Below are 27,716 nucleotides of genomic sequence, written 5' to 3'. Positions count from 1 at the left end.
TCCAGGTATACAGATGACATCTAGAAAAATGACATATTAAACTATCTCGCCATTTCTTTAAATGGGGGTTGTATGGCTGAGCAAAGCCAATTATTACCAAAGAGCCATTTGCAGCATTTAAAATAAAGGACGGAGAGGGTTTTTTTTTTCCTGACTGGAGTGGCGAGTTCTGTGCTGAACGCCGTTTAGATCCTGGTCCTTACACTGTTCGGCACAATAATCAAACTGACTGGGGAACAAAAGCCAACTCAGCTCATTCAGTTTCCTTAATTGCTTTTGACGCAATGCACAGATCGTGAAAGATAAAAATCCATAGTGTTGGAATAAGTACCATTTTTAATTAGCCTCTTTCTTCGAGACGAGCAGCGTTGGTGACGGCACTCCAGCGACGGAATGACCTGATTCACACAAAGACAATTTTCTTCACTACAATGTTGAACAGTACGGGAAAGTACAATATGAAGTGGTGAGGCCAAAGAAAATAGGATTGACATTATGCAAGTCCAACACCTCCAAGAACATCCATCCATCAATTAAACAATCAAGGTCAAGATAAGAATATATTTCAATTGTAACTGTGCCCTTTCGAGATGGAAACAAAAAATGAATCTTTGAGGACTACGCAGAAAACAGTCACACTGTATATCACTTGTGGTGGGGTCAAATCTCATCACACAGAAATAAAGAAACGGTTCCAGAAAGCTCGAAGAGGACGTTAATATCCAAAGTCAAAAATCGAACACATGATCTGATAGATCTCTTAACAATAACAATGTAAACATCTCGCTCCACACGTGACATTTTGACGCTAAAGCCATTAAACAGTGTTTCGTTGTCTATTTCAGTGTACATTTTAAAATGCTTCATTTTACCAGCTGATATTCGATTTATAATTTTTTTTTTTTTAAATCAGCTTTTCCAAACAAACGTCAACATCCGAAAAGATGTAGACTGCACTTTGTTTGTAATCCACCTTCTGGTCCTCAGCGCGGCAAACAAGAAAACTAGACGGTCGGATAACATCCTCATAAATTAGGGAGGTCAAAGTGTCTGTGTGCCGTGGGATTAGAGGAGAGATTAAAGCAGCTCAGAATCTGAGATGCGTTCAGTCATCAAACAAGAAGTCAGATGCGGGGCTTTGGCTCGCAGTCCAGGCGGAGTTGATATATAGTCGGGTGTGTCCACTGAGAAAAAAATATCGTACTTATTGATAAACACGAGTCTCAGAGTTAAAAATTTAAACTGCACGGAGAATTTCAGATCGAGTGCAAATGTGTGTTTTTACGTTCGGAATAAGCTGTGCCAGAGTATTTTGCGCGGAACGTTTCTGCCTGCGCTCCTGAGAGGTTTACAAAATGAGATTCTGCTGTCATGTATAATCCACTTCCATAATGACTTCCCTGTAAAAGGCATAGATAGCAAACCCCTGTGGGCTCAGACTAAGTAACTGTCAGAGAGCCACGGCTACTCACCACTAACACAGCTGCTGACTATAAATACACCCACTTCTCCACAGCACCGTAAACACACACACACACACACACACACACACACACACACACACACACACACACACACACACACACACACACACACACACACACACACACACACACACACACACACACACACACACACACACACACACACACACACACACACACACACACACTCGTGTCCTCGCTGTTCAGGTGACAACACAGTAGCCGCTGAGTGAAGGGGAGTTTTAAGACACTGTAATGTCGCCCTACAAAGGGCCGTCTCTGCTGCGCCGACAGTCTCATCACGCCAGCCACTGAATCGTTAATAAGGAAAATTTCATTAAAGCCATTTGTACAGCCGTGCCACAGGGTGCACAAGTTGACTTTAAAATCCAAGTTCAACACATCTGAGGGGAGATGCATACAGAACCCTGCGCAGGTTTGCACCGGCACGGTTTCATAATGGTATGACATTGCTTTTACAACAACTTAGTGTTTTGCACCATTGCTTCATTGTGGAGCTGCGTGCAGAGCTCTTTGACCCGCAGTGGCTCACTCTCCTTCTCCTAGTCAGTCCCACTCAGCCGGACCATTGGAAGCACCAGGACTCAGCATCAACTCGGTAGATAGATTCACTGTACGCATTCACACGACAAGCGCACAATCCTCATCACCAGGCAGGCAACCCCCATGAATATGATCCGCGATAATATATGATTTACATTTGGACAAGGGAATGGAGGAGGCCACCATCAACAGGGGTCACACACAGATCAGAGTCGAAAGTGAATTTTCACAACAGTTCAAACTCCTGGCTGCTCCACTACAGTAATATGATCGTTGTTATTTGTAAATTTCATATTCCAATTTGCAAAAGGAGAAAATTATGCACTTGTAAGATACAGACAACCTTTTTCCTGTTTGGAAGGGTGGGTAAGAAAAATCAAGATTTATTTTAACACGTTTTTTTCTGCCATAACTAAAAAAATGTAATGACTATTTTCACTACATGTCTCTCCATTTTTGAAAAAGATGTATTGATTGGCATATGGATGAGTACCATCAACACGGGCATCAATCCTCTCACACACACACACACACACACACACACTCCTGCTGGGCATCTTACAACATGATGCACCGTCTAGTGAATTGAGACAGTAAAATCAAAACCCAGTAACCTTGTGGTGTCAATCATAGCATACTGAAATCCCAAACACCACCGTGGGACATCAGCAGTAACATTTAACTCAAACACCACCGTGGGACGTCAGCAGTAACATTTAACTCAATCACACTGGGCAAAGAGACGGGCAACAACATGGATCCCACTTCATCAAGAGTCGGGACAGTGGACGATATCAGAGGCGGGTTTCCTACGTCAGGGCCGCGTTGCACTGCAGACCTCAACATAAAACACAAGCAGATGCTTTTTAGAAGGAACACACTCCCGAACTGAACATGATCAGACTGAAACACCAGAACTGCAGGATGAAAGAACCAGGGCCGATGCTGCGGGACCAGGGTTCTCTTCTATGACCTTCAGAAATCCACTGAACGTGTCACTTCATGTGTCCCAACCTCTGGAGACAGATGATGCACAACTGCAGCACGAGTTGCAGGGACTTTACAACTGAGTCAGAGCAGCAGCAGCAGCAACATCAACATCAACAAAAGTAACAGCAACATCAACAACAGCATCAATATCAACATCAGCATCAACAGCAGCAGGAAACAGCAACAACATCAACATCAACAGCAGCAGCAACATCAACAGCAGCAGCAACATCAACATCAACAGCAGCAGCAACATCAACATCATCAACATCAACATCAACATCAACAGCAGCAACATCAACAGCAGCATCAACATCAGCAGCAGCAGCAACATCAACAGCAGCAACATCAACAGCAGCAACATCAACATCAGCAGCAGCAACAACATCAGCAGCAGCAACAACATCAGCAGCAGCAACAACATCAACAACATCAACATCAGCAGCAGCAACAACAACATCAGCAGCAGCAACAACATCAACAACATCAACATCAGCAGCAGCAACAACATCAACAGCAGCAGCAACATCAGCAGCAGCAACATCAACAGCAGCAACAACATCAGCATCAGCAGCAGCGACAGGACATGAGCCCGACGAGCAGCTTCATCATCACCTGCCCAGCTCCCACAGCAGCAGACGCGCACCTGGTCCTCCTGGAACCCGGCTGACGACGACGCTTGAAGAGTCCTTGGTAGTGCCGGTGTCGCCTTGATGTAGCGTGTCTATGTCCTGGCCACACACTGCTCCTGCTGCACCCCCGAGGCGAGGACAACCCTCCTCTCACCCGCTCCCAGCGTCAACATCACCTCAAACCCTGGAGCTGAGCTGTGGAAGTTCAGCCATCGCGCTCACGTCATCACGTGCACGTGCGTGTCTTCTGTTTGCGACCTGCGGGCACCGGGCGCGCTCGATGTGCGTCACCAGCAGGTGAGGGCGGCTGCTGCACAGGTGTAACCACTTATTAACTCCCAGCGGAAACAAACACCCAACTCACATCTGCTTCAAAAAGACATCCATAAATCTGTAGGACACTTTACTGCTTACTATTCATTATGATGCTTCTTATTTCTGTCTTTGTGGTTTGATTTTCTTATTTCATATGTCATAAATGTAAACCAGTTTTTTCAACTGCTACTTTGCAATAAATAGATTATTATTATTACTACTACAACTACTAGTATTATAATTATTATTATTATTAATAATAATAATAATAATAATAATAATAATAATAATAATAATACATTGCCTGAGATTATCAGGTTGTTTGTTTTCTCTCACACACACACACACACACACACACACACACACACACACACACACACACACACACACACACACACACACACACACACACACACACACACACACGGGGGCGGATGTGACAGTGACTCATTTATTTAGTTATCCTTTATTTAACCAGGAAGGTCCCGCTTTGACACCATCTCTTCTGGCAGGAAGTCCGGGTCAGCAGCGTCAGGCCATGTCCTGTACTCCACACGTCCTTCCCTCTGCGCCTCCACCAACCCTGGAGGATCTCACACACACGAGAAAGCTCCTCTTTAGACACATGACGTGTTCACAGTACACAGTAACATATTTCAGGCTACTCAGGCCACTGACCGTACATCCAGCGGTTGTACCCTTCACTGCCTGAAAGTCAGTTCCTCTGTGATCATGATACAACACAACATGCATGACTTGACCACAGCCCACACTTCCTCTGTAGAGGGTCGTTCACATGGGGCTGCCCACCCTGTCTTTCCCACAGTCATCTGTCTAATACGGTTGGCTGTCATCTTATTTTAACCCTCACATCCTTAGAGGCCTAATCCCTGTGGAAGAGAGTGACGTGTTATTGGTTGACATGTGGATGAGTTTGAGCTAATACAGAATCCCACAGATTTTATACTACTTGCCTTCGATTTTGGTAAAATTCTGCTGAGTAAAGGAGAAAAAGCACGTCTTTGGAAGCAAACAGGGGACCATCATGGCTGTAGTACAAAAATAAAGTCCAGGGCAGGACATTCTTATTATCCTCGTGTTGAGGCTTCAGATAAAGCGAGGGAAAGCAAATAGAGCGGGTTGCCAGCGGGTAGCCGTGCAGTCGGCCTCTCTGGACTGTTTGAAATGCATAACACTTCCCGAGCCTGGGTTTCCACTCACTGAAAATAATCACCAAAATGAGAGAGAGCAGGGGGGAAAGGGAAAATGTCTGGGCTGTGTTGATTTAGCAGATTTGTTGCTGAGGTGTACAACATGAAGAGATTGTATCCCATGTCTCCTGCTGATAAAATTGTAGCACTGTCAAATAGCGGCTCTGTATTCCAAGCAGGAAAAAAATAAACACATATTTTTCCTTCTCTGTTGTTCTCACGTATCCGCCTCCAAAGCATCACATGGCCGTTTTTGACTAACTGCAGTTTCATCTAATTTACCAGAGCGACAAGGAAACGAACTCTGATTGTCCGTTATATGAAACATGTAACAGACCAACATCCATCTTGACTTGGTTTAAACATTCCTGTTTAGCTCTTAAAGAAGCCCCCTCCCTTCTAGGTCATTGTAGACCGGTGTCTACACTACATTTTGTATATAGTTTAATAAAAAAACCTGTATAGATATAGGCTGCTGACAAAGACTATACAGTAATCATCGGGGAAGTGGGATGGTGGCTGGTGTTTGATGAAGAGCCCAAAGAAAATCTCACTCTCTGTGTTTCCTACAAACCTGCATGGGGAGTTTTTGCATCTGATTTCCAGAAATGCTGCTCCAAACACCCGGAGGAGAAGCGTGAGGAAAATCCCTCTTCGTCTTCTAATTGTCGGTGAGAACAAAGATAAACTGCGGGTGCACTTGCTCAGTGGCTTGGTGCTCAGTGGTGCCATGTCAGCCGGGTGGATACACTGCTAGTAAAAGTCTGTCCAGGTGCTGGGCTGTGAATCTGTCAAAAGTAAAATGTGTCTTTCTGTGCAGAGCAGGATCTTCCTCGGCTCGCAGCTGACAGTGAGGGAGCAGACAGTGGAACATGATCAAGGTTTTTGAGTGCGGTGAAAATATTACTGCATTATTCACAGTCACATTCTTTTAAAAGGGAAATATGAAACATACCTTTAGTATGTGTTTCTTCACCTCACGGGTTTAGATAAATAACAATGAGGCTCATCTCATGGTTGCAGTTATGTTTCATACAATGGCAGCTGATCCATAGTAATGGCCTCTCATTTTCAAATCACATACCTTCTTTCTGAAAGGTGAATCTCAATCAAAGAGAAAGCTCTCTCACTGGCTGCTGCTAAAAGTGAAATGCTCATGATGTCGTGGGTCACAGAGCTGCAGGACTTACATCGGAGGGAGGAAGGAGAAAGAACTAAGGTGGAAATGCAGAGAGAGTGAGACTTCAAAGTTTTCAGGATAATCACTGCTGACTGTGACGTCATTGAATGGGCAGAGGGTGGAGGGAGCCATCAGACGGGTATCGACCTCTCCTGCAAAGACCCGAAAAACACAAACAGTCATTTCCCCAGAGACTATTCCTCCACCTTCAGCACATATCATTTACAGTTCCACCATACAGAGGATGGTGCCAGTATCCACACATCATAACGGCATCTTGCGAAAGAGACAATGGGGACGGGCCAGCAGTGCCTTCTGCCCCTGACCAATCAATGGTGTGATTAATGGAGCTAATTTCAACTGGACACTGCGGATCATTAGCTCTCGCTTCGCGTCTCCTCCTCCTCCCTCCTGTCTATGTGGAAGCCAGCGTGGATAATGTGCTTGCTTCACAAATGAGACTCCTGCAGACCGACAGAGGACAGTGGAGGGTAGAGCCACGGACAACCAGTCATCTGGGACCGAAGCGGGGAGGGGATTCTCCGTCAGTGGCTTCTCCACCATACAGCAAGGGGAGAGGAAAATCAAATGAAGGTAGCTGAGAGCTTTAGTACCAAGAAAAATAACATCTGAATATGGACGTAAATAATAATGAGTTCATGGCGGTAATCTGTAACTACCTTATTCTATCGGGAAGTAACATATCCATCGCTTTAACCTGCAGAGAAATACAAAAAATGTATGTTGAATTGCTCGTGAAACAATGCATCGTGGTCCAGGGAAGGCCGCCATAAGGTCAGGACTGTTTTTTCCTGAGCCGTTGTAAACTTGACATCATCCCACGGCAGCGACGAGTAAAGACCTTGACGCTGAGCTCAGTTTCAGACCAGGGGGCTGGGGGGTTGTACTGTACACATGGAGCCCTCTCCTGAGACTGCAGTTTGAAATACAACTGAAAACAGGGAGTCTCCTGGGGGGGGGGGCTAGGGGGGATGGCGTTCTCAGTACTTGAAATTTGATCTTGTGACCCGTGCAGGAGAAGAGGACAGAGAAAATAGACCATGAGGGAGTTGTACAATAGATGTGTGAAGGTGGCAGCTCAATGACTAAACTGTGTCCCCTGATGAAGAGAGTAGCCTGAGATTTTTACCGTCGCAATTTATTGTAGTTTCACCAGCACTTTCACTGTGAACTATACAAAATCTTTACAGGCATCCATTGTTGTCGGACAGGGTAAACTAAAACTACTGTATGTGCATGGCCAGAGAGTCCTCAAGGTGACAGTTTAATTTGGGTGAATTGATCCTTCAATTCAATTTAAAACGGCTGAAGACTTGAATACATGATAGAAAGTATAAAGCGAGACCATGTGAGTGTGTCGTCCTTCTGCACTGAAACGAGTCACTGTTGTCTATGTCATCAACTCCAGTTGTAGTAAGCAGGTGTTTGGGCCGGGATTTTTCACAGCGGTGGAGCTTTTACAGGTAAAATCTGTGTCAGGGACGAGCAGATGGTGCTGGAGTTTCTTACCCTGGATTACTTCCTTCGACATGGTACGATGATGCCTGGAGCATCACACCGTTAAAACCGAACACTCAACTAGGAGGGGCAGCAGCTGGACGTGACAGGCAGCGAGTGGAAGCACAGCAAAGACCTTCTCTTCATTAAACCTCTGTTCCTTTGTGTCTCAATTCATCAGCCCAGCACACAGTTCACATAATATCCATGTCGGAGGCAGCTGGAGAATCAGGAACTCGAAGGCTTTCAGACACAACATGGTGGGAAAGTTAACAAAATGTCAGCAATTAGGGGGAGAAGAAAAAAAGAGAGTGTAATACTGTTACTCTCAACAAAAGCATAATGTGTCTCATTGGAGTGTCTGGAATGTGGAGTGTACCCTGGGTGTGTTTTCATACGCACAGAGGTGTTATTCTTAGCGGATTTCGGCGAGAAGGTGAACCACGGCCGAAAAAACAATTTGGAAACGACGATGGAAATGATAGAAATTGGAAACAGATTATGCGAGCGTCTGGTCCGAGCAGCAGAAGCAGAAATCTCCCTTTAGATGTAGAGCCCGGTGTGTCGCAGCAGAGAGGGGCCTTTGTTTCATTCATTCAAAATCGTTCCGCATGGTGCTGTGTTTGAAACTCCTCCCGTGGCTTGTGGCTGCAGAAGCAGAAAGATGGCCTGAGTGGAAAGGCTTTTTGCCGCCGAATGGACCAGAGGGAGATGAGTTGGCTTTCATCTGTCACACTCCACTGTGACAATAACTATTCTATTTCTTTATGAAAATAGAGAAAGATCGCGGCACAGCTCCACTCATCTCTTTGAAGCAACAGCAGAGGATCTCTGAAAGGATGCGGTCCAAGGACCTTGAAGTCGGACATATGATCAAACTGGGAAGGTAACAAATAACGTAACAAGTTGACAGAACTGCATTTTAGATGCTGCAGAGGTATGGATGTTTGCTATAAAGAAAATACCTGTAGAGAGCAGTTTAAACCCCAGCGTCGATTGATCATTCGTAACGGGTGAGCTCGACTGTGTGAACACAGGCCACAAGACAAGGAATGCTTCGGAGCATTTTTCCAAACGTGTTGATTGTTGGGCATAACGGGGCTTCCGAAGTCGTTCCGCAACAGACGTCGATGGATGTCATCAGAGCGCCTCCCCAACATAATGACACAATTCAACAGGTCAGTTGACAGGTCAGTTGACCATCGCTAAGACCCACCCATCTTAGTTGTTGTTGCTACGCCTTTGCGATTATTGCAGTTCGCCATGAGAACAGATTCAGCAGATATACCACGGACACGTTACGTGTCAGAACATGATTACAGAAATTTGTTTTTATAAAAACAAATTGGGACTTGTTGGCTTTATAGTAAAAGTCTCCATCTCACTCTGCAAAGAACCTTGAGATCGTGTCTGAGGGGATTTGGCTCAACACAAATAAAACTGAATTGACTAGAATAGAATAGAACAACCGTCGCTGGCACATTTAGTCTCTTAGCTAAGAAAATGTCACCTCCTTGAAAAAGCTGATGTGCTGTGCATCTGAACGACTTGTGATGTTTTCAGCGAACTGACTCCTCCGGCCCGTTGTAGTACCAGGACGAGGACTAACCGTTTTTTTCTGACGACCATGATCTGGCGGCTCAGCTGAGGTCGCTGGTGCGTCCGCGGACGTTAGCCTAAACCTTGATCCAGGACGGGCTTCCACACGGGAAATAGAGTGGATGTGCTGTTTGTGGACAGGATTTTATTATATACTTTTTACGTAACCTAAAAACCCACAGACAAAAATGTGACCTTCTAAACTCATGCCGTTCTCCTGGGCCTCAGACTAACTCCTGATTACTACTGTGGGCAGTGAGTTTGTTGGCCGGACCTGCTAAAAAACTGCAGCTTAAGTTAGAGCAGATAAACTCTGCTTAATCCAACCCTGATGCTTTTGCGTCTGTGCTCTTGGTCTCAGAGGGGCTTATAATGAAAACACCCCCCTCCGAACTCTTTAAATGCAGAACAGTTCACTTGCGACAGCTCCGCGCAACATGTGAACCAGTCCAAAGCCTGACGCACCTGCTGTGCCAACATATGTCAATTTGAACAGTGGAGGCGCTGAGGTGTCACACACATACAGCAGAATCATTGAATGTCCTCAGACTCTTGTCACGGTCCAACAAACACAGAAAAGGTGCAACGCGGATGATCCGCTGGCCTCTGACTGCAGAGCACAGGTAAACAACCATTAATCTCTGTGAGAGTCTCCTTTGTGTGTTTCATCGGGGGCCAAGGCAACAGCTTGACCTCTGCTGACCCTCAACAAGCTGCCGCAATGTGCTGCGCTAATAACTGGCACAGGATACAGTATATGGGCCTTAACCTGAGAGGGGGCCATTAGGCAGCGCAGATTAAATGCTGTAATATCTCACGTCTTGAGCCAATGACAGCAGGACGAGGAGGAGGAGGAGGAGGAGGGTGCACCTGGCTAGGTCAGTTTAGCAGAGGAGGCTGCTGGGCCCGCAGGGGTTTGTACAGGCTCCAGTTGTGACTAGCAAACAGGCACTGGAGACACAGGGAGACCGTGGCAGCAGACGAAGCAACGTGGCGTTTGTTGATCAAATACTTCTTTTGCTTCGACACCCACACACACACACACACACAAACTGAAGAAAAACTGATGGACATTCTGCCGCTTAACTGCCCGAATCCCTGCTGGAGGACGGCACACATAATGCAGGGAGGTATGAGCGAGAACAGTCCCACACACTCGGTCTATATTTATAGAGATGGAGGGAGAAGATAATGAGTAAGAGCCTCAGGAAAAAGCACCAGTCTAAACATAGCTGAACATATAATGCCTTTGTCCAAAAGCAGAGGCAATTTCACCACTGAACAGTGCTGTTATGTGAGCCGGTGAAGTGTTATCCCTAAGAGTGTAATTTAATTTCATCACACACACACTCAGTGGCCGCAGTCAGTAAACTGGCCTGACCTCGCTGTCTCTCTTGTCAGGAGCTGTATGTCAACTGTATCCCAGGCAAAGCTCGGATAAACACTGGGCGGCTCCTGTTTCACATCCACTCCACGATAAATGCCAGCGCTGCACCGCTGGGATCGAACATCACAGGCGCTGATTTTTATCACTCCGTCCTCGTTCTAATGTTAACAAAGTCGAGCAGCTCCGAAGCTTGCCGATGGACACGTTATGTCCCATTTGTTTAACCAGTATTAGAAATGTTGGTGCTTTCAAACGTGGGGTCGTGTGCAGGACTTGAGTGGCGAGTTCACCTCAGGATTCCTGAGGACAGGACGAAGACGCTTCACTGTTAGAACGGCTCCGCTCGGGTGACTGCACCTCACTGCAACCGAACCCGCCATTGCTGATCAAAGCTCCTCTGACAGGTGTTTAGAGAGACGTCACCCGACTGACTGAGAGAAGCAGTGAAAAGACATCTCTGTTATCCAAACATAGCACAGATTAAAAGAAAAATCATAGTTTACCTCTGCCTGTGTGGACTTTCATAACCACACACTCTGACGCCAACCTTTACCTTCCAGAAGGACGTAATCACTATACTTAACTCTGTGTGTTGGCTATTTCAATATCTAAACCACACCATCACCACTGATTGATGTGAAATGCATTCTGGGATACTTGTCACTGCATGTACTGAGGTAGTAGGTCTTGGCTGGGTGTCTTTCCCACTAGCTATACTCTACTCTACTATATAACTTTAAAAAAATGTATGATATATTTTACTGTACATACATGAGAGTTGTGCCACACCACCGATCTTACTATGGCAAAGAGAAAACGAATAAGCATATCCAGATGCTGAGCTTTTTCCTATAAGCTACAGTGTAATATTTAGAAGAACGTATTCACAGAAATTGAATATATTGTCCAAAATTTTGTGTTCACATATGTATAATCACCTGCAACAAAGAACCGATGATTTTCGTCAACTTTGAACGAGTCAAATATAGTAACATTAGCGGGACCCGACCTACGTGTAAGTCGCCATGTTTGCTACGTCGTGTTGGGTTCAACTGCGACTCCGGAGGTCGGAAAAAAACCACCACCCCTACTTGCAAGGTCCGAGTTCCGAGCGGTTCCGCGGTATAATAAGGTTAAATACGGTTGTTGCAGAAAACGGTCCAGAATAAGTGAACAGTGCTGCGGGAAACCGGAAGTGGAATTATCGGTACGCCACCACAAAATGTCCCTTATCGAAAGCTCAGTTGGTTGCAACTTTACCACCAGATGCCGCCAGAAAAGTAAAAAAATTACACACTGGGGCTTGAGAGCTAATTTAAATTTCCCGAGAATAAATTTAACCTATCTTTTTTCCCCCTTTTAATAAAACTTAACAAAAAAACTAAAAATGTGCTGTTTGCTCTTTCACCTGTAACCACGCCCCACAGTCATGTCACAACGTACTGACACGCCCTCAAGTACACGTCAAGACGTACGTATGTACAGCACAGACGTGCTCTGTGAAAAGATGAGCCAAGAAATGGGAGGCAGCGCTTACTCATATTATGATCAATTTATTCATATTGTCAGGACACGTTTCACCGTTGTCCCAAAGTCTTACACAAAGAAGTCACTGTGAGATGTCCAATTAGTTTTGACCAGAAAACAGGAAGAAAAAAGAAAACAAAAACCAGTATTTGATCATGAAAACAGACACATTCAAAGGCTGCGAGGACACGACGAGTTTCCTAACGGTTAGTTGGTGTTTGAGGCCAATTTTTTTCATTTGCCAGTCATACATCAGATCTCACAAAGATGTACCACCTGTCTTTAAAAAAGACAACTTCCTAGTACCTGGAGATGGGGTGGTGGTGGGGGGGTGGGGAGTGGTTACATTTAAAATTTACAAAAATAAATGCAAAAACAGTATTTTCAAGAGAAAACGTCCTCCTCAGCTTGTGAGGGGGTTCCGAAGCCACGTTGAGCAGAACCGGTGGTCCAGAAGATGCTTGCATGCGCGTTGACACAGGCACTGATCTCGACTTGGTGTCTCACTTTTGAGGGACAAGAGCATTCTGGGAACTGTGAGCTCTCTCAAACAAGGCAGTCAACAGGATGTTTTAAAAAAACAAAACAAAAAGTCTGTCCAATCACAGACAACCATACAGAATGACCACTTTGGATGAACACGTCATCAAACTGAGGGGAATATGGGACACAGGAAAAATAGAAAAAAACAGCAAACAAATAAAAAGAATGTCAAGCTCTTACTGAGCCTGTGTCATGTGAAAATAATAAAAGTATCACACAAAAATAGTGGCTTTACTCCAGAACCTTCCAACAACTTGTTACAATACATTACATTTCTTTCAATACAGGCTGGCCCTACTGTGTTTCTCTTTTGTCCAGAACAGCTCAGCAAGCCAGTGCTGAGGACGTAATAAAATACAGAAATAATAATCATAAGAAGCTCTTGATTAGCTTCTTTATAAACAAACAAACAAACAAACAAACAAAGAGCGGTATACAAAAAACCATTAACAAAATAACACCAACAACAGCAAAACAAAGCACAAGTAGTATGATCTATAATTAAGGCGAGTTAAAAAATATTGCAGAATAATTTGGCCCGTGTCTCAAACAGACTGCCACAACAGTCCGAGCACCCCGATCTCCGCAATGATCCAGAGAAGGGAAGATAGGATGAACTGAAAAGAGGAAAAAAAGAAGAAGGGAAAAAAAATTATCCTCTTTGGAGAGAAATTGATTTTATTTGGTTTAGTTTGGTCTCTTCCTCAGGAGGAACATGTTAAAGGGAACAGTGAGGACCTTCTCTCTCACAGGAATGAAATTGAAAACCAGACAGTTTAAAAAAAGGAATTTAAATGAAATAGGACTGAAGATTTTTTATTATGGTGCTTTTCTGAGATTCCGCATCTTCTGAGAGCACAATCAAATGTGTGTGTGTGTGTTTGTGTTTTAGGGGTCAGAAAATATAAAACTGCTGTTTAATCAACAACCTGATATGACAGATGCAGATGCAGATGCACTGAAAGTCCTCCCTCTGAGTAAGAGCAGTCGGCCACGCGAAGAAAAGAGGAAGGGGACAGGTCAAGTGTCGGAGATACAAAGTGATGCCGACCCTCCTGTTTTTTTGTTTTTGTTTTTTAGAACCAAAGGTGATTTCAGGTGAATACCCCGCCACAAAGTGACCCCTGCCCCCTCTGTCTGTTAAAAAGGCCGGGGGTAAGCAGAGTCAACTTTAAGTCTGGAAGGGCCACCGTGAGGCTGTCGGCTGATGCTGCGGGTCTGAGCGAAGCCATGAGATCACCAGAACCGAGGAGGAGTGGCTGTGTGTCGTACTAAAGATGTCCCAAGAAGTCCACCGTCCTCGTCTCTGCGAAAGTGGGGGCTGCCGTCCTGTTTTCACCAGTCTCTCCTCACCACCCTCGCCCCACCCCCTGGTCTGTCCGATGTTTCAGACCCACTCCTGCATGGAGCGTTTGCAATACAGTATGTGACGCGGCGTGCCCTTCCTCTTGAACTGCACCACGGTGTAGACCAGCACCAGCAGGCACAGCGCGAGCACGCAGGGGATGACGATGGCGACGGCCTTCACCGTGTTGGCCTCGTTGTCCAGCTCTATCACCACGTCCGTGTTGCCGTCGTCGGCCGGCGGGCGGCCGGGGTCGATGGGCGTCAGGTCGCAGCCCATGAAGTCCTTGAGGATGGAGCGTGGGTAGCCCGGCTCCACGCGGAGGAACTGGTTGTTGAACTTCCAGTACTCCTTCCCCTTGTAGAAGTAGGTGAAACCTAATGCAACAGAAAAAGAAACAGAGCAAAGTGATGTACAGAGTACGTAGCTTAACACGGACTACGACCAACATTACTGCAAGGTCTTCACTGCGTTGTGTTTTGTTTCCAACGTCACCATTTCTACCCGTCCAGGCTAAATGCAGTCCTGAACTAAGACAGGTGCCCATTGCGTCTTGCGGACATTTCAGAGGACATGCACAACTGATGCATCAAACACTCTGTGTGTATGTGTACGCAGTTAAAAGCGAGTATGTCTCAGGCCCTCAAAATGTGTTTGTCTGTGTTTGACGTTGTTCACACGTCGCCAACAGGGTGGTGGCTCAGTTCACTCTATTTAAAACACTGAACAAACCGTATCGTTCCTCCTAACAACAGGGTGAAAACAGGCTCCACCTCAAACCAGTTCACAGACGATGTTTACCGCTCTGCCACTGAGACACTGTTTCCGACGACTGTCCCCCTAGACTAATTATATCTGGTCATAGACGAGAAAACACAACAGCCAGGAGCCAAAGCCCACAGCTCATATCACACTACTGCACAACAGATGTCATCAAGAAACAAGCTGCTGCTGCGGCGCTTTTCAAAATCACAAGAGTGACAGGGCAAACGTCCCAGTGTCACACAAATTCATTAATCTACTTACACAGTGAGTCACTCTTCATGTGTTCATGTCCTCTCTCCAGAGGAAAGGTGAGGTTATTTAACTTGTCTCTCTGTTTGAGTGAAAATGGCGACAGAAGCTAAAAAATATTTCTCTACCGAAACAGGAGCTCGTACCTACGTGATCTAGATGTGAAAAGGCTGACATGGCCCAGGAAACCGCCACAGACCCGCTCCCCACAACAGACTGAAAACACCACTGACCTCTTTTACCACCCACGCAAGAATCACGTCAAGGAGAATGGAGAGAGATTAAATGATTTAAAGTACAGTGGAGAGCTCAGAACAAAGCCCGGACTCGGGCCCCACAAGAGACTTTTACCTGCAACACAACATATGACACAGATTGATGAAGATTCAAGGAGACACCAGCTGCTGATACAACTGAACATCTGGAAACACACGGACGACCCATTAGAGCAACGATACATGAATGTGTTGTGATCGGGATATGAAGTGATGCGACACAGCTCTACAGCTGCAGCAACTGTCAATCAATTAGTGGATAGTCAAAAAATTTAATGGAAAATAATCTATTGATTAATCAGAAATCCAAATAATATGTTGATAATGAAAAAAAAATTAAAAGACAAAAAGACATGATATGACCACAGCATCATTCCCCCGTACCATGATTAAAAACTCGACCCAGAAATGCATCCTGGGACAGTACAAGTCTAACAGGGATGGATTCTCAGGCTCTCCTCTTACTCACTGGCCACACTAACACCTTGTTTATGGTGATCTATTATCCACATGCTCTGTTTGGGGCAATTGAGGGAGAGACACCCTAAATTTCAAGGTCAGGCGGTGAGAAAGCTGGAGTGAAGCAGGGTCAGGGCTCCTTAAGTCAGCTGGGAGGGGATGTTTGTGGCAAGGGAGGCAGCGAACTCAACCTCAGGTCTGTCAAAACTCTTACAGCTTAAACCGTACAACTAATTTACGAGCAGGAGCAAATCACCGAGATCCTTAAACAAGTCATTTGACACTTTGGGAAATAGAATTTGACATTTTGAGGAGAGAGGTGAGACAGGCTGAGCTGTTGTGGGTTAGCGGAGCCCTGGAGCCGCAATGTGTCGCCTCACACGCAGTGTCATCGTGCCGCTCTGCGTATCTGGGTCAGTGTTATGAGCAGAGCCACTTGACGCGCTGTCTGCAAACAGTCGAACTCGCCAAACAAACGATGGCTGACACACATATGAGAGGAAAAAAAATCCCACCCACCATCCCCGGGACATCAATCTACCCTTCATGCTCGCTGCCCGCTCCACCTGGCCTCGCCGGCAGACACGCCCGGCTACGGATCTGGTGGCAGATCCGCGGCACAGATGGCCTGAGCGTTGAGCACCACCTGTCCTGTTTTTTCCAACCTGGATGCTGCCAAGACCAGGTCCAATCACACGTGGCACAACACATCCAATGGGAAGACGAGTTTTACTCTAAACACTATCTGAGTGGCCAATGGGTGAGCTCTTAGAGATGTATGAATCCCACCTCCCTGCCATTGGCAAGGCCCGACCGGCTGCAACCGGAATGAGCGCTCAGCGGTGGTCTTGTCCTTTCAGCTTTCCACAATCCTGCTCCAACTGGCTCTTAGGGCTCACTGAGCAGGATGGACCAACTCCGAAACATTTTGATTATGAAACAACTGAAAAAAGGCCTTTATGGATACATTTCTTCTTTCCTTTCCAATACACACCACAAGACAATTTCCCTTGGTATTGCGTGTGCACGCACTGACATTCAGTGTAGCAACTGGGGCAAAATTTCAAATCAATGTCACCCTGGTTTACCCCCTGCACAGCGCGTACCAGCGACCAGCTGAAATCAATGCCGCCTGGCACGTGAACCAAGCTGTTCATGCCAAAATCGAGAGTATTGGGCAGGACAACTCGTACCGTTGGCTTTGTCGACGAAGGCCCCCTGTGGCGAGTCAGGCACACCTCTCCACACTGTGATGAGTTTAGGATAGCCAGGGTCCATGGTTCTCATTTCTTCGTTGTAGCGCCAGTACCTAAACCAGAACAAATGATTAGCCACGGGAAGACAGAACAGGAACCGTGTGTGTGTGTGTGTGTGTGTGTGTGTGAAGGCTTGAGTAATTATGTTGAAGCAGACAGCAGGGGGTTGTGTGTGTTCATATGTAGGGTCTCAATACTGCACATGAAGATTACAGGCTTCCCATAGACGAGTGCATCTGAATTCAACTGAACGACACCTGTTACAGCAGCAGCGGAAGGCAGCCACTTTGACAGGAGGCCAGATGAGTGACAAAAACTGTAATCTTCCTGGAAGATACTGCCCCTGCCCACAGAGGGGAGGGGTCGCTGAACTTGGTTTGTGTTCAGCGCAGAACTGTTCACTGTCTACACTACACCAAATTTTACAGGAAGAGCTGTGAGCCCATTGGTCCCTCAAACACAGAGCGGTGTGTGTGTGTGTTCACGGTGATGAAGGAACATGTGTTTTTTAATACTTTTTGGACAACTATGGCACTGAGGAATTAGATAAATCACATGTGGTTTAGTCTTTTCATGTAATTTGTTAATAGTGAGTTTCCTCAGCCTCGTCCTTCGATGGAAACATTAAAAGAACAATTTCTAATTGTTAGAAGAACTGCACAGATCAGACCTGATGTATGACACGCTATAAATACAAGGTCCTATATCCTCAAAGACGATGACCAGATCTGGTCTCCGTTCGCACCCACCTGTCCCCTTTAAAGAAGTAGGTCTTGGCCACGTCCTCCCACCACAAGGCAGTCTCAATGCTCTGGGCCGGCATGCCATTGCCAAACTGGGTGATGTCCTTGGGGTATCCAGACTGCAACACGGTGTCCTTAAACACCCAGAACTGCTTCCCTGTACGGCGAGAAAAAAAAAGGTGGAGAATAAGTTGGAGGGAGGAGGATAAGTTACAGGGGGGGTATTACCCTCCAGGACCCGAACACACGACAAGGGCAGATTGTGACGTACAGCAGGCAATAACCTGTTGCCCTGTATTAGTGTTTGATGTTGACCTTTGCCTCATTTAAATCAGGACAGGGACTTGGTGACCAGTTCTCCTTGCCCTTGCTGAGAGGCTCTGGGAGCTCCTCAGTGCAGGAGACCGAGCCAATAACTGCTCTGCTGAGATAAAACAAAACAGCAGGGACTGTTGGCGACCAGAGAGTCACATTAAAACCTTTTTTCTTTTCAGTTTACATGCCGCAGGACGCCAAGCGCATACCTGAGCACTGGGATATTTCATCAGAGGCTAGAATGTTGTTAAAATGATAGAAATTAATGACATATATTTTATGTATTAGTAGAGTTTCCCTTGTCCGAAACTCCTCTCCACCGTTTTCTCCGTACACCCTCCTTCCCCGCTTCCTGTGCAGTGAGCAGGTTTTTCTGACACAGCGTGACCTCAGGAAGTGCTCGTCTTCATCACCGATGACGAAGGCGGACTGGGAGGAAGCGGGGGAGGAGTGTGTTTCAGGAGAAAAACTAATAGAAAGAGGCAGAATGACGAAAGTAAAGAGGATATCAAATGTTCTTTTCCGACTCATTCCGCACACAATATTTTATCATCATTTTATTGTATGAATCACAGGAAGGAAGACAGTATTTACTCTATATTAATATGATAATATATGTAAGGTCATAGTTGGACACAGCTGACCATAAAGAAGTGTTTCCAGTGAAGCTGAGGTGAAGCGAGGGAAGAAAGGTAGGACAGTGTGTTGGCTGAGTGAGGGGCGCAGGACAGACTCTTCTCGGAAAGGAAATTCCTGTCATTTCACCTCTTTCTCGTGCAATGCCGCACTCTTCTGGGTCACACTTCCTCTGGCCCTGACACGCAAACACACCACACCCTGAGATTTAAACAATCTCCCATCCCCACGAAGAAGAGTTCAACCTGATTCACAAAATGAAATTATCATTAGTTGTGATCTCTTGAAGCTCTGCTCCCTCCCTTCCCTCCCTCTCCAACATTTAATGTGATTCTCCGTTTTATTCAGTTGGAGTTGACTTGCAGATCCCTCCACTCCCCACATAAAAGTCTGGCTTCATCTTCAGAGCTGGGAGGGCGGCTTTGATGTAGCAGCGGCTCAGGCATCTGCTGCAGTGTAACGGCTAATCCATGACGAGTATATAAAGAATGTTGTATATGATGAAGATTTGTTCAGAAAAGAGCGCCCTCCTCACACTAAAACGCTGCTCCTGCCGCTCTGAGATCAATGAAACTCGCTCACGCGTAACAGTGTGAGGACGCGCAGCTAATAAACTAGGTCACTACCTACAGTACAGTGGAAAACCTGTTTCATTTCCAACGGACAGAAGCAGATCATTCGCCAACTACACTATAATGTTGAGTTACACTAACATGAAAAATGAATTTGATGATTTCTTTGTTCCAGTGAAATAAAAGGTCCTGGCTGAGACGTCAACGACCAGTTGAGCTGAAATTTACTCACAACTGTACTTTGTGTAGATGATAGAAAATGTTGTCTTTACATTACAATAAAGGAAATTGTAATGTCAGTTGGAAATGATGTATACTTATATATACAAGTATACAATTTATTTGATATGTACCTACTAAAAGAGCCTCGGAATCGAATGCATCACCCTGATAAAATATGCAAACAATGCAAGTATTTCATTCTTCACTTCAGCCAACCTCACCCTCAGTGCTCGGCCACTGATCAGTCGACCTTGCGTTTGTTCACTTCTGTGTGAAATCAAGGATTTTGTAGGATAAATCTGTTATTACTGCTCAATTTGTTTGACTTATGTAAAAACAGTCCCTGAGGGGGTCAGAGGTCTATAAAGTTGCTTCACTTAACAGTACTGATTCTGTGTTGAAATGACCTCGGACATATCTTTGGACTTATCATATCCAGTGTGAATGGAAAGAGGAAAACACTCTGAATTGCTGGCACTGCAGGAATGAACAACACATGATGGATCTATTTCTAATGTACAGCTGAACGAACAGCACAAAGACGGTCTGTGTGTCGGCCGTGGCTTCGGTGCAACAAACACTAAAGCCTTTATTTGAGGAGCAGTCGTCAGACCGGGAGTAAATTCAAATCTTCCTACTCGAACAAGGTCCATCAGTGCTGCTGCATTTTGTTTTCTGACTGACTTTCCTCCTAATTTTGAATTTATATATTTTTTTTACTCCAAATGGGGACAGACAGAACAAGGCCTTGTGGGAAATCAGCAGCGCGATGAAGAATGGCATTCTGTTGGTAAGAGTTTTATAAATCTGTGCCATCCCCGCCCGGGAAGAGAGCAGGGCGGAGAAATGTGAGCCGGTGGCGAACGCGGGACCACTAGTCGGCACTTCCAGGAATTGTTTGTGGTTGAAAATAGAATTTGTGTTTGAGTGAAGATTTGTAGTTTTTAATCCCAGCAGATTTTCATTGCTTACCGACGTCTCTGTTCACCAACACCCTGTCCCTCTGTCTCTTCCTCTGGAGTGTGTGCAGACAGGCGTTTACAGGGCTGTGGTGTTTGTGCACCGCTTCTTCCGAGTGTCTTTCCGGTTCGAGACATAATTATCTTTAAATCTCTGTGTTTTGTGGTCAGTTTAGTCTAGATATGAATGTGCTGACAAAGCGTTTCACAAAAGGTACAGAAATCTGAATCAGAGATCATCAAACGCCGACTGTAAGTAGAGAAGTTGTTTCCAAAAGCTATACATGCTCATTTCCTTAGGTACAGTTAAACTAAAACATATTACAATTACCAGCAGCAGCAACATTTACACCTTGTTATTAAATGTCAGAACCGGGTGATTGTGGCAGATTTTTCCAACCAAGTGACTCCGACCCTTTAATCATCCACAGATTTACACTGACAGATAAGATCGAGGCTGCTGTGTGAGTGCGCATGATTACATACATCCAAGATGAAAAGCCGCTCTTTGTTTCTGAGGTCAGACAGAAATGTGGAAATTGTGTGCAGAATACTAAAAAGGTATGGGTATACATACAGGCCATAGAACCATGTGAACAGGGATACTACACAAGGTAAATGAGCCAAGGAGCAACCAGGAAGCAGGATGGTGCAAGGGGCACGTATTTGGGTTTGACAAAACCAGAGCTTATCAACGTGGAGGAGAGCTTAACTAAGAAATGTGACCTTACCTTTGAAGAAGACGAACTTGCCCTCGCTGTTCTCGTACACGGCGTCTATCTTAGGCGGCAGGCCCCTCCAGAAAACGCTGATGAGCATGGGGTACCCCGGCATCACAGAGTTATCTCTCACTCGCCAAAACCAGTGGTCCTGGAAGAGAAACAGCGGATGCATGAAACTTAAAAGCTGACGGGTCTCGTTCCATGTGGTTTACCTCATGTGGGACCGTCTCATCCACACTGTGGAGAAGCACCTCTCCCGCTTTTCTACGCGAGGCACCTGTGATTGTCCCTAGTGGACGAGACGCCGGGACCGAACACCTGTTATGCGTGTTCATACCTGTACAATCGGTGTGTTGCAGGATCAGTAATTGGCAGACAATAGTTTGTATAATTCTTTCCTTATGTGAGAGTTTTAATCAGTTCAGACTTTCCTAACACCCGACAGCACACTCCGTCTCGAAGCAGAGGAACACATAATGAACTCTGCACATTGTAGCAGCGGTTTGCAGCAGATTCTAACATCTGACACTGGTGAGGTCGGGCCAGCTTCTTGCTTTGCGGCTTCTACAACAAAACTTGCAGGCAATGATCAACTGAGGCTGCGTTTTGACAGCCGTGATGCCTTTAAGATCCGCATATACGTTCTCAGGTTGCCTGGAAAGCCCAGTTGACCGTCGATACACACGCAGATTCCAGAGGAACATATAAGCGGGGAAAACCATCAAGTAACGGGGGCAAAGTGATAGCCAGGAGCTTTACGAGCGGCAAAGAGTCTCTGATTTCCTCCGGGTGGGGGAGCGGGAGTGCGGCCAAGTGGAAGGTGTGTCTTTTTGATGCTGGAGGAAACTTGATGACAGAGGCAGCCGGGGGGAGACCCAGCTGCGAAAGCCATTAGGACTCCGAGAGATGCCCCACCCTTTGGCAATGAACGGCCAATTGAACGCAATCGAGCGCCGGGGCCAAAAAACCTGAGCTCGTGGCCAGGGACACAGGGCCGGAGAGAGGGCAGACAACACATCATCACACGCTGCCTCATTCACAGTGAAAGCTAAATAAACAACCCATTTGTCAAACTGCGCTGCTTCTCTCTCCGTCTAATCCAATTGTTTCCCTGGGACTCTTCGCTCTCCCTTGACTCTTCCTCCTCTTTCTTTTCATTTCCCCTCGTCGTTCATTCCAATTCCTCCTCTCTTCCTCTCCCTCGCTCACTCTATACATACAGACGCCGTAGATTTCAATTGTTCAGCATTTTCTCCAGTGCACGGCCCAGTCCAGTAATTGAAAACAGATCAAACTGTGAAATCCGACCCATTCGAATCCTTTCGACTTCATGTAAGAGAAAATGTTCTTTCTCCCTCCCTGCCGTCCCACTCCCACTCTGAAAATAAAGCTCGGGAGAACATTTCTGCTGCCACTTTGCAAATGCAGGAACGTTTAGAATAATCACAACAGGTTAGGTCTTAGCTGAAGTTGGAAATATTATACTCAGCTTGTTCATGTTCTCTGCTCTGAGAGAGAGGGCGGTGCAGGGTTTGTCACGCATGCCGTCTCATGGCGCATGATAATGCACTCGGAGAAATGAGGCTAAATTACCATACTTTCTCTACAGGAATGTGCAACCGCAAACTGCAGGAACTGCCCTGCCGACGGCTGAACTGAGAGCTGCGTTAATACTATGCGACAAACGACCGCCGTGCCAAAGGGTTAGGGCAACAGATGAAAGAGGTTATGGCAACGTTTCACTCACATTTACATGAACAGGAATTTACACACAGATCAAGACATGAGAAGGTGAGATTACTTCATGGCTGCTCCACTGAAAGATCACTGGAGAGATATCTGGCAAAACCCTTCATACAAACATTAAGGCAACAGATGGATCGCTGAACAAGCACACCGGGCACAGGTGCAGGGGCCCAGGGGGTTCGGGGGCCCCGGGGATCACAGCCTCTCTCGGAGTGAAGGAAACATTTCTTGTTGTTGAATTGACCAATTGTTCCTCTGTAGGAAGGGTTAAGGATTTTTCTTTTTTCAATCTGGCTGTTCCCAGGAGCCCATTGTCTCATAATCCGCTCATGATATTTTAGTACTAATAATTCGTTTTCAATGATTTTCATACAGCACGACCTGCATGTTCCTTAACACTGAACATCTTTAAAACTTCTTCAGGTTCAGCTCTGACGTTGTTTACCGTCTGCACGCCAATTTTCTGTTTTGTCCTTCACAATTCCAAACCGGATAAAAGATGGAAGATGTGGTGTTTTCACATCATAAATAAAGTAAAAAGCTTCACAAGGCTGGTACCCACATTAGTTACCTTCAACGAATTCCACTAAACACAGACATGAAGCCAACTGAGGACAAAAAAACATTTTTTTGGGGGGTGAATCAACAGAAGTAAAGAGCAGCTCTGAAATGATACCATTATTAAGCACGGGGTTTCCCGACATCTGTTTTATAGTTCACTTTGTCATTAATTTTTTTTTTACAATATTTATGATACTGGAACAGATGAACACACAAGACGAGAAACCATATAAAGACAACTGCAGATATTGAAAAAAAAAAAACCCAGAACAACTCCAGGAGAATCAAAACGGGTGCGTTATATTTACTGGGATCAGGCCAAGCTGTAACTGTGAGGTTAAAGCTAAAACGATGTCATCGGCAGTGTCCAGGTCAGCCCCCGCGTGAGCATCCGCTGCTGTGAATATGACAGACAGTGGTGTTAGGGTGACCGTGCTGCTGACCTCTGTCTGTTAATGTGGACGACACGCTTGTCTGGACTGAGAACAGAAGGCAGGTGTAAATAATTCACAGCCTGAAGCCTGCGATCGGTGTTGACCAGGATTCCTGTTCCTTTTTTTACCTTGAGGGAAATAACTGCAGGAGACTTCTTTCTTTTAAACATAGTTGTGTATTTGTGTCTTTTAATGTGCTGGAAGCTGCTGGAACGAAACTCGTCCAAACTGAATAAGGTTCGACTTGGAAATGCAGCCACAACAGTGTTTCGTTATGTTATTGTATTGTTCACTTCCATGCAGGTGTGTGTGCGCGTGTGTGCGCGTGTGCGCGTGTGTGCGTGTGCCGACGTCTCCCACGGCTGCCATGTTTTAAGTGGGTCGCGCTCCCAGGAGATGGTTTTGTACAATAAAGGTGAGCGAGTTCTCGGCAGTGCAAAGTATAGAATTGGTGAGGGGGGAAAAAAATGTATGGTCGACTGTAGGTGGCTGTAGACTTCTGCTGTATTGATTTAATGGCAAAAACAAAACATTTCTGTAACGCAATGTTTTTGGATTTTTAGCTGGATGAACAACTGACCAAAGACATACAGAAAATAAATGCTTCTGAGAATAAATGCCTCAGAACGCCGCTAAAAACAATCAAATGAATGTTAATGGCAACATTGATTATCTTTCATACAGTCGTTCATCACACAATCCTTGGTATTATGAACTGTAAAGATATAAGGAAGCTTTGGAGAGTGGAGATGAAAGCTGTGTCCACCACAGAGGGAATGAGGTGCTGTTTCCTCACGGCTCCTTTATTTCTCAGCGCGAGTAGAAACAGTTTCTGAGAGCTGGAGAAAGATCGATACCTAGGTAAATATGAGGGCAGCCAGGAGTCATTAACTGTTTGTGTACGGATTATAAGAAACGACATCTCAAACAGGCTGGTTAGTAAAACTCAGAGGTGCCGGTGGACAGGCGTTTGCGCCCTTTGGACAGAGTTGGGCTCTGCATTCTAATCTATGCTTATCACCTCCTGGCCGTGGTATCGATCTTTTGATCAAACATCACTAATCCTTTCTTTCTCTCTCTTTCTGACATTCAAGAACTTACAAGCTGAATTTGACTTTTGTAAAACCGTGTGGCGTCACACGTGCCCAGAGACAGAGAGACTGAGGAGGGTGGACAGTGTACTGCTCCCTTGGCCACTGTGTTCTCATTAATGGATGTCGAAATCAAAGCCTGCCTCCCACATCAGTGACCAAGTGGTCGATCCTGAACAGCAAGGGACCCTGCGGCGTCCCAGAGTCCCCTGCTCTAAATCAGTCCACATCAAGGAAGGAACTGTCTCTCGACGAGTTCATGTGGGACTGTTGGAGAGGAGGAGACGGGGAGGAGGGTGGAACTTTCCTTCATCATAGGCCGTCTCAGGATGAGAGCTGGTCAGTGGACTGATGAGGGGAGGCGGTTCGGTCTCCATTATACCTGCCTGGAGATCGAGAGCTACAGCTGCGGCAAAATCTTTCTGGACAATCCGGATTATCTACACATACAGTACATATACAGTATGACCGCGTGTTCTACAACTCCAGTGGGAAAACGATGTGGTTTGTGGGTTCACAGATGGTTGGACCTGAAGTGACTGCAGTCATGAAAGTGGTATAGCTGTATATTTTTAGTGGGACATTAAGTGGTGACACTGGATCTACGCGGCTGCCCGCAGTCCTCTGTGAACCTTCACCGACCCCGTGTCACCTCACTGAGGGTAACAAACGACCAGCTGTAAAACAGCCACCTCAACAAGTGTGACTTCCAGCGTGGCTTTTTAGATCAACTGCCTCGTATAAATCAAGTTCTTCACGCCGTTGACCTTGTTACGCCAACATCTGTGGCAGCTCTGTTCAGGCAGCGTGAATCGAACACCATTCTTTAAGTAGACTGAATAAACTACCTCCACTGCCTTTTCAGCTTACATCCAGCAATAAAGGGAAAAGCATTATCCTTTTACCTTCTTGGCCGGGATCAGCACTGAAGTTAAAGGGGAACTGGACTGATTTGCTAGAGCAGCTGCACAGAGTAGCTTTCCCTTGGGTTTAAGTGTTGACTGAAACCTTTATCTCCTGCTGTAATATGTAATAAAGTCAATCATGACTGATCTCAGAAGTGGAACATCTTGAAAACAATCACTTCTGTCTCTGCATGAAGATGCAGGAGCTGTGCACATCATTGATGTTACCATCTTCAGCTTATAAAAAGCTCTGAAAGTCTTGGAAAGGAAAAAACGGTTGAAATTTATACAGACATCCAGGATGTTCCCCAGCAGATTGAGATTTATTTCGATTTAAATAAATCTATGAGCAGGTGGAACTATTACTAAAGGTAAGTGTTTTACGACGTGTTGCCTTCACTGTGGTGGTCGAGTCGTGACTGATAAGAACCCTTCAGGAAGCGAATGCGTCATCATTTCCGTACGTTTTTGCCCGTCCATACTATAATGCAGCCACAGATTTTTCTAAATTGTGGACAGCAGGCGTAACTGTAGCAGCAGTGATGCGTAATAGCATGTGGTTGTAGCCTCAGACTGCTGAGATTTCTGCTATAATTACTTGGTATCGACTAGACTAGACTCTTCCAAAAAAATCAAGCAGGACAAAAGCACCTTCACTAAATAGAAACCAAACAGACAATCAATCCAAAGATCAAGAGCAAAGATGAATATTCTGCCTCATAAACGAAAGTAACGAGAGACAAAAATACGAGAAGCTGTAAATCCATCATTTAACCAGTCCTCCCAGTCGTACGTAGACCTTGGCGAGCTCCAAAGGGAATAAATCATGCTCTGCAACACTAATTATGATTCCAGATCAGCTGGTTTACAGTTGGCCAGCTTCGCCAACCACCAGAGAAGAACGGATCAATGCGAGACCTCAGTGTTGCTGGAGAAAACTGGCCCAACTAGCGCTGCGAGTCAAGAAATATTAGGACCACCTGCTCCTCCTGTGGAACACGCTTACTGAGTGAATCCATGGCAAACCTGCGATCCCTTATTGATTTCACTTCACTAACCACACTTGATTCACTAGCTGACACGTGGATTATGCTAAAGGGTGAGCAAATCATCGGAGTCCTCATGTTACCGGTGGTCCTAATGACGGGAACACGGTGGATTTACAACTGCGCTCCGATGTGTTCCCTCGCCTCCACCAACCTACACCTTTGGCGGAGTGCAGAGCCGCAGCGTCTTCGTGAGGCCAGCGGAGACAAACATTCATCAAAGCCTTCAAACCGATGGAGCTGCAAGATTTTACAGGCACTCCTACTTATCTAGCATCCAATCAGAATCTCTGCATTTTAGTTTCTATGGTTGGTGATCATATCTATGATTATTTGTTGGTCTGGAGGTTTCAGATACTGTACGTCTTCCTTCAAGGACGCAGAGTCCTACATTTTATATGCTGCTTTCTCTGTGAGCATCTGTCACATTGGATGAGGAACAACAGCAAAACAGCTCATTTTCCT

The 27,716-nt window shown here is 45.6% G+C and overlaps 2 protein-coding genes and 1 long non-coding RNA gene across 17 annotated transcripts in view; all 3 read right to left on the bottom strand.

Moving 5' to 3' along the window:
* The window catches only part of LOC118291213 (cyclic nucleotide-gated cation channel beta-3-like), a 68,892-nt gene extending 64,811 nt beyond the window's left edge, over positions 1 to 4,081 (bottom strand). The window contains exon 1 of one of the 3 annotated variants that reach the window (XM_047329969.1): positions 3,654 to 4,081. The gene's annotated coding sequence lies outside the window, so the exon portion shown is untranslated. The remainder of the gene's footprint in view (positions 1 to 3,653) is intronic. The other 2 variants (XM_035619272.2, XM_047329970.1) reach the window with 2 other exon arrangements.
* A 354-nt stretch (positions 4,082 to 4,435) lies between these two features.
* On the bottom strand, positions 4,436 to 12,226 carry LOC118291503. 10 transcript variants are annotated; one of them, XR_004786689.2, is made up of 5 exons: positions 11,819 to 12,226; positions 11,171 to 11,311; positions 7,057 to 7,094; positions 6,616 to 6,928; positions 4,436 to 6,528 (listed from the first exon to the last, which is right to left on the bottom strand). It is a non-coding gene; the product is annotated as an uncharacterized LOC118291503 (long non-coding RNA). The 10 variants fall into 10 exon arrangements; XR_004786683.2 differs by having other exon boundaries at positions 4,436 to 6,928; XR_004786688.2 differs by lacking the exons at positions 6,616 to 6,928; positions 7,057 to 7,094 and having other exon boundaries at positions 4,436 to 4,568; positions 4,664 to 6,528.
* Positions 12,227 to 12,413: 187 nt separating this feature from the next.
* The window catches only part of LOC118291229 (matrix metalloproteinase-16-like), a 53,467-nt gene continuing 38,164 nt past the window's right edge, over positions 12,414 to 27,716 (bottom strand). For all 4 annotated transcript variants that reach the window (XM_047329867.1, XM_035619294.2, XM_035619295.2 and 1 more), the window contains 4 exons: positions 21,478 to 21,616; positions 18,049 to 18,199; positions 17,237 to 17,352; positions 12,414 to 14,672 (listed from right to left, as the gene is read on the bottom strand). In XM_047329867.1, coding sequence (XP_047185823.1) covers positions 14,338 to 14,672; positions 17,237 to 17,352; positions 18,049 to 18,199; positions 21,478 to 21,616 — 741 coding nt within the window. In that variant the 3' untranslated portion in view covers positions 12,414 to 14,337. The remainder of the gene's footprint in view (positions 14,673 to 17,236; positions 17,353 to 18,048; positions 18,200 to 21,477; positions 21,617 to 27,716) is intronic.

Source organism: Scophthalmus maximus, chromosome 21, assembly GCF_022379125.1.
Source record: "Scophthalmus maximus strain ysfricsl-2021 chromosome 21, ASM2237912v1, whole genome shotgun sequence".
NCBI classification, from domain to species: Eukaryota; Metazoa; Chordata; class Actinopteri; order Pleuronectiformes; family Scophthalmidae; genus Scophthalmus; species Scophthalmus maximus.
This window is presented reverse-complemented; position numbering and strand designations above follow the sequence as displayed.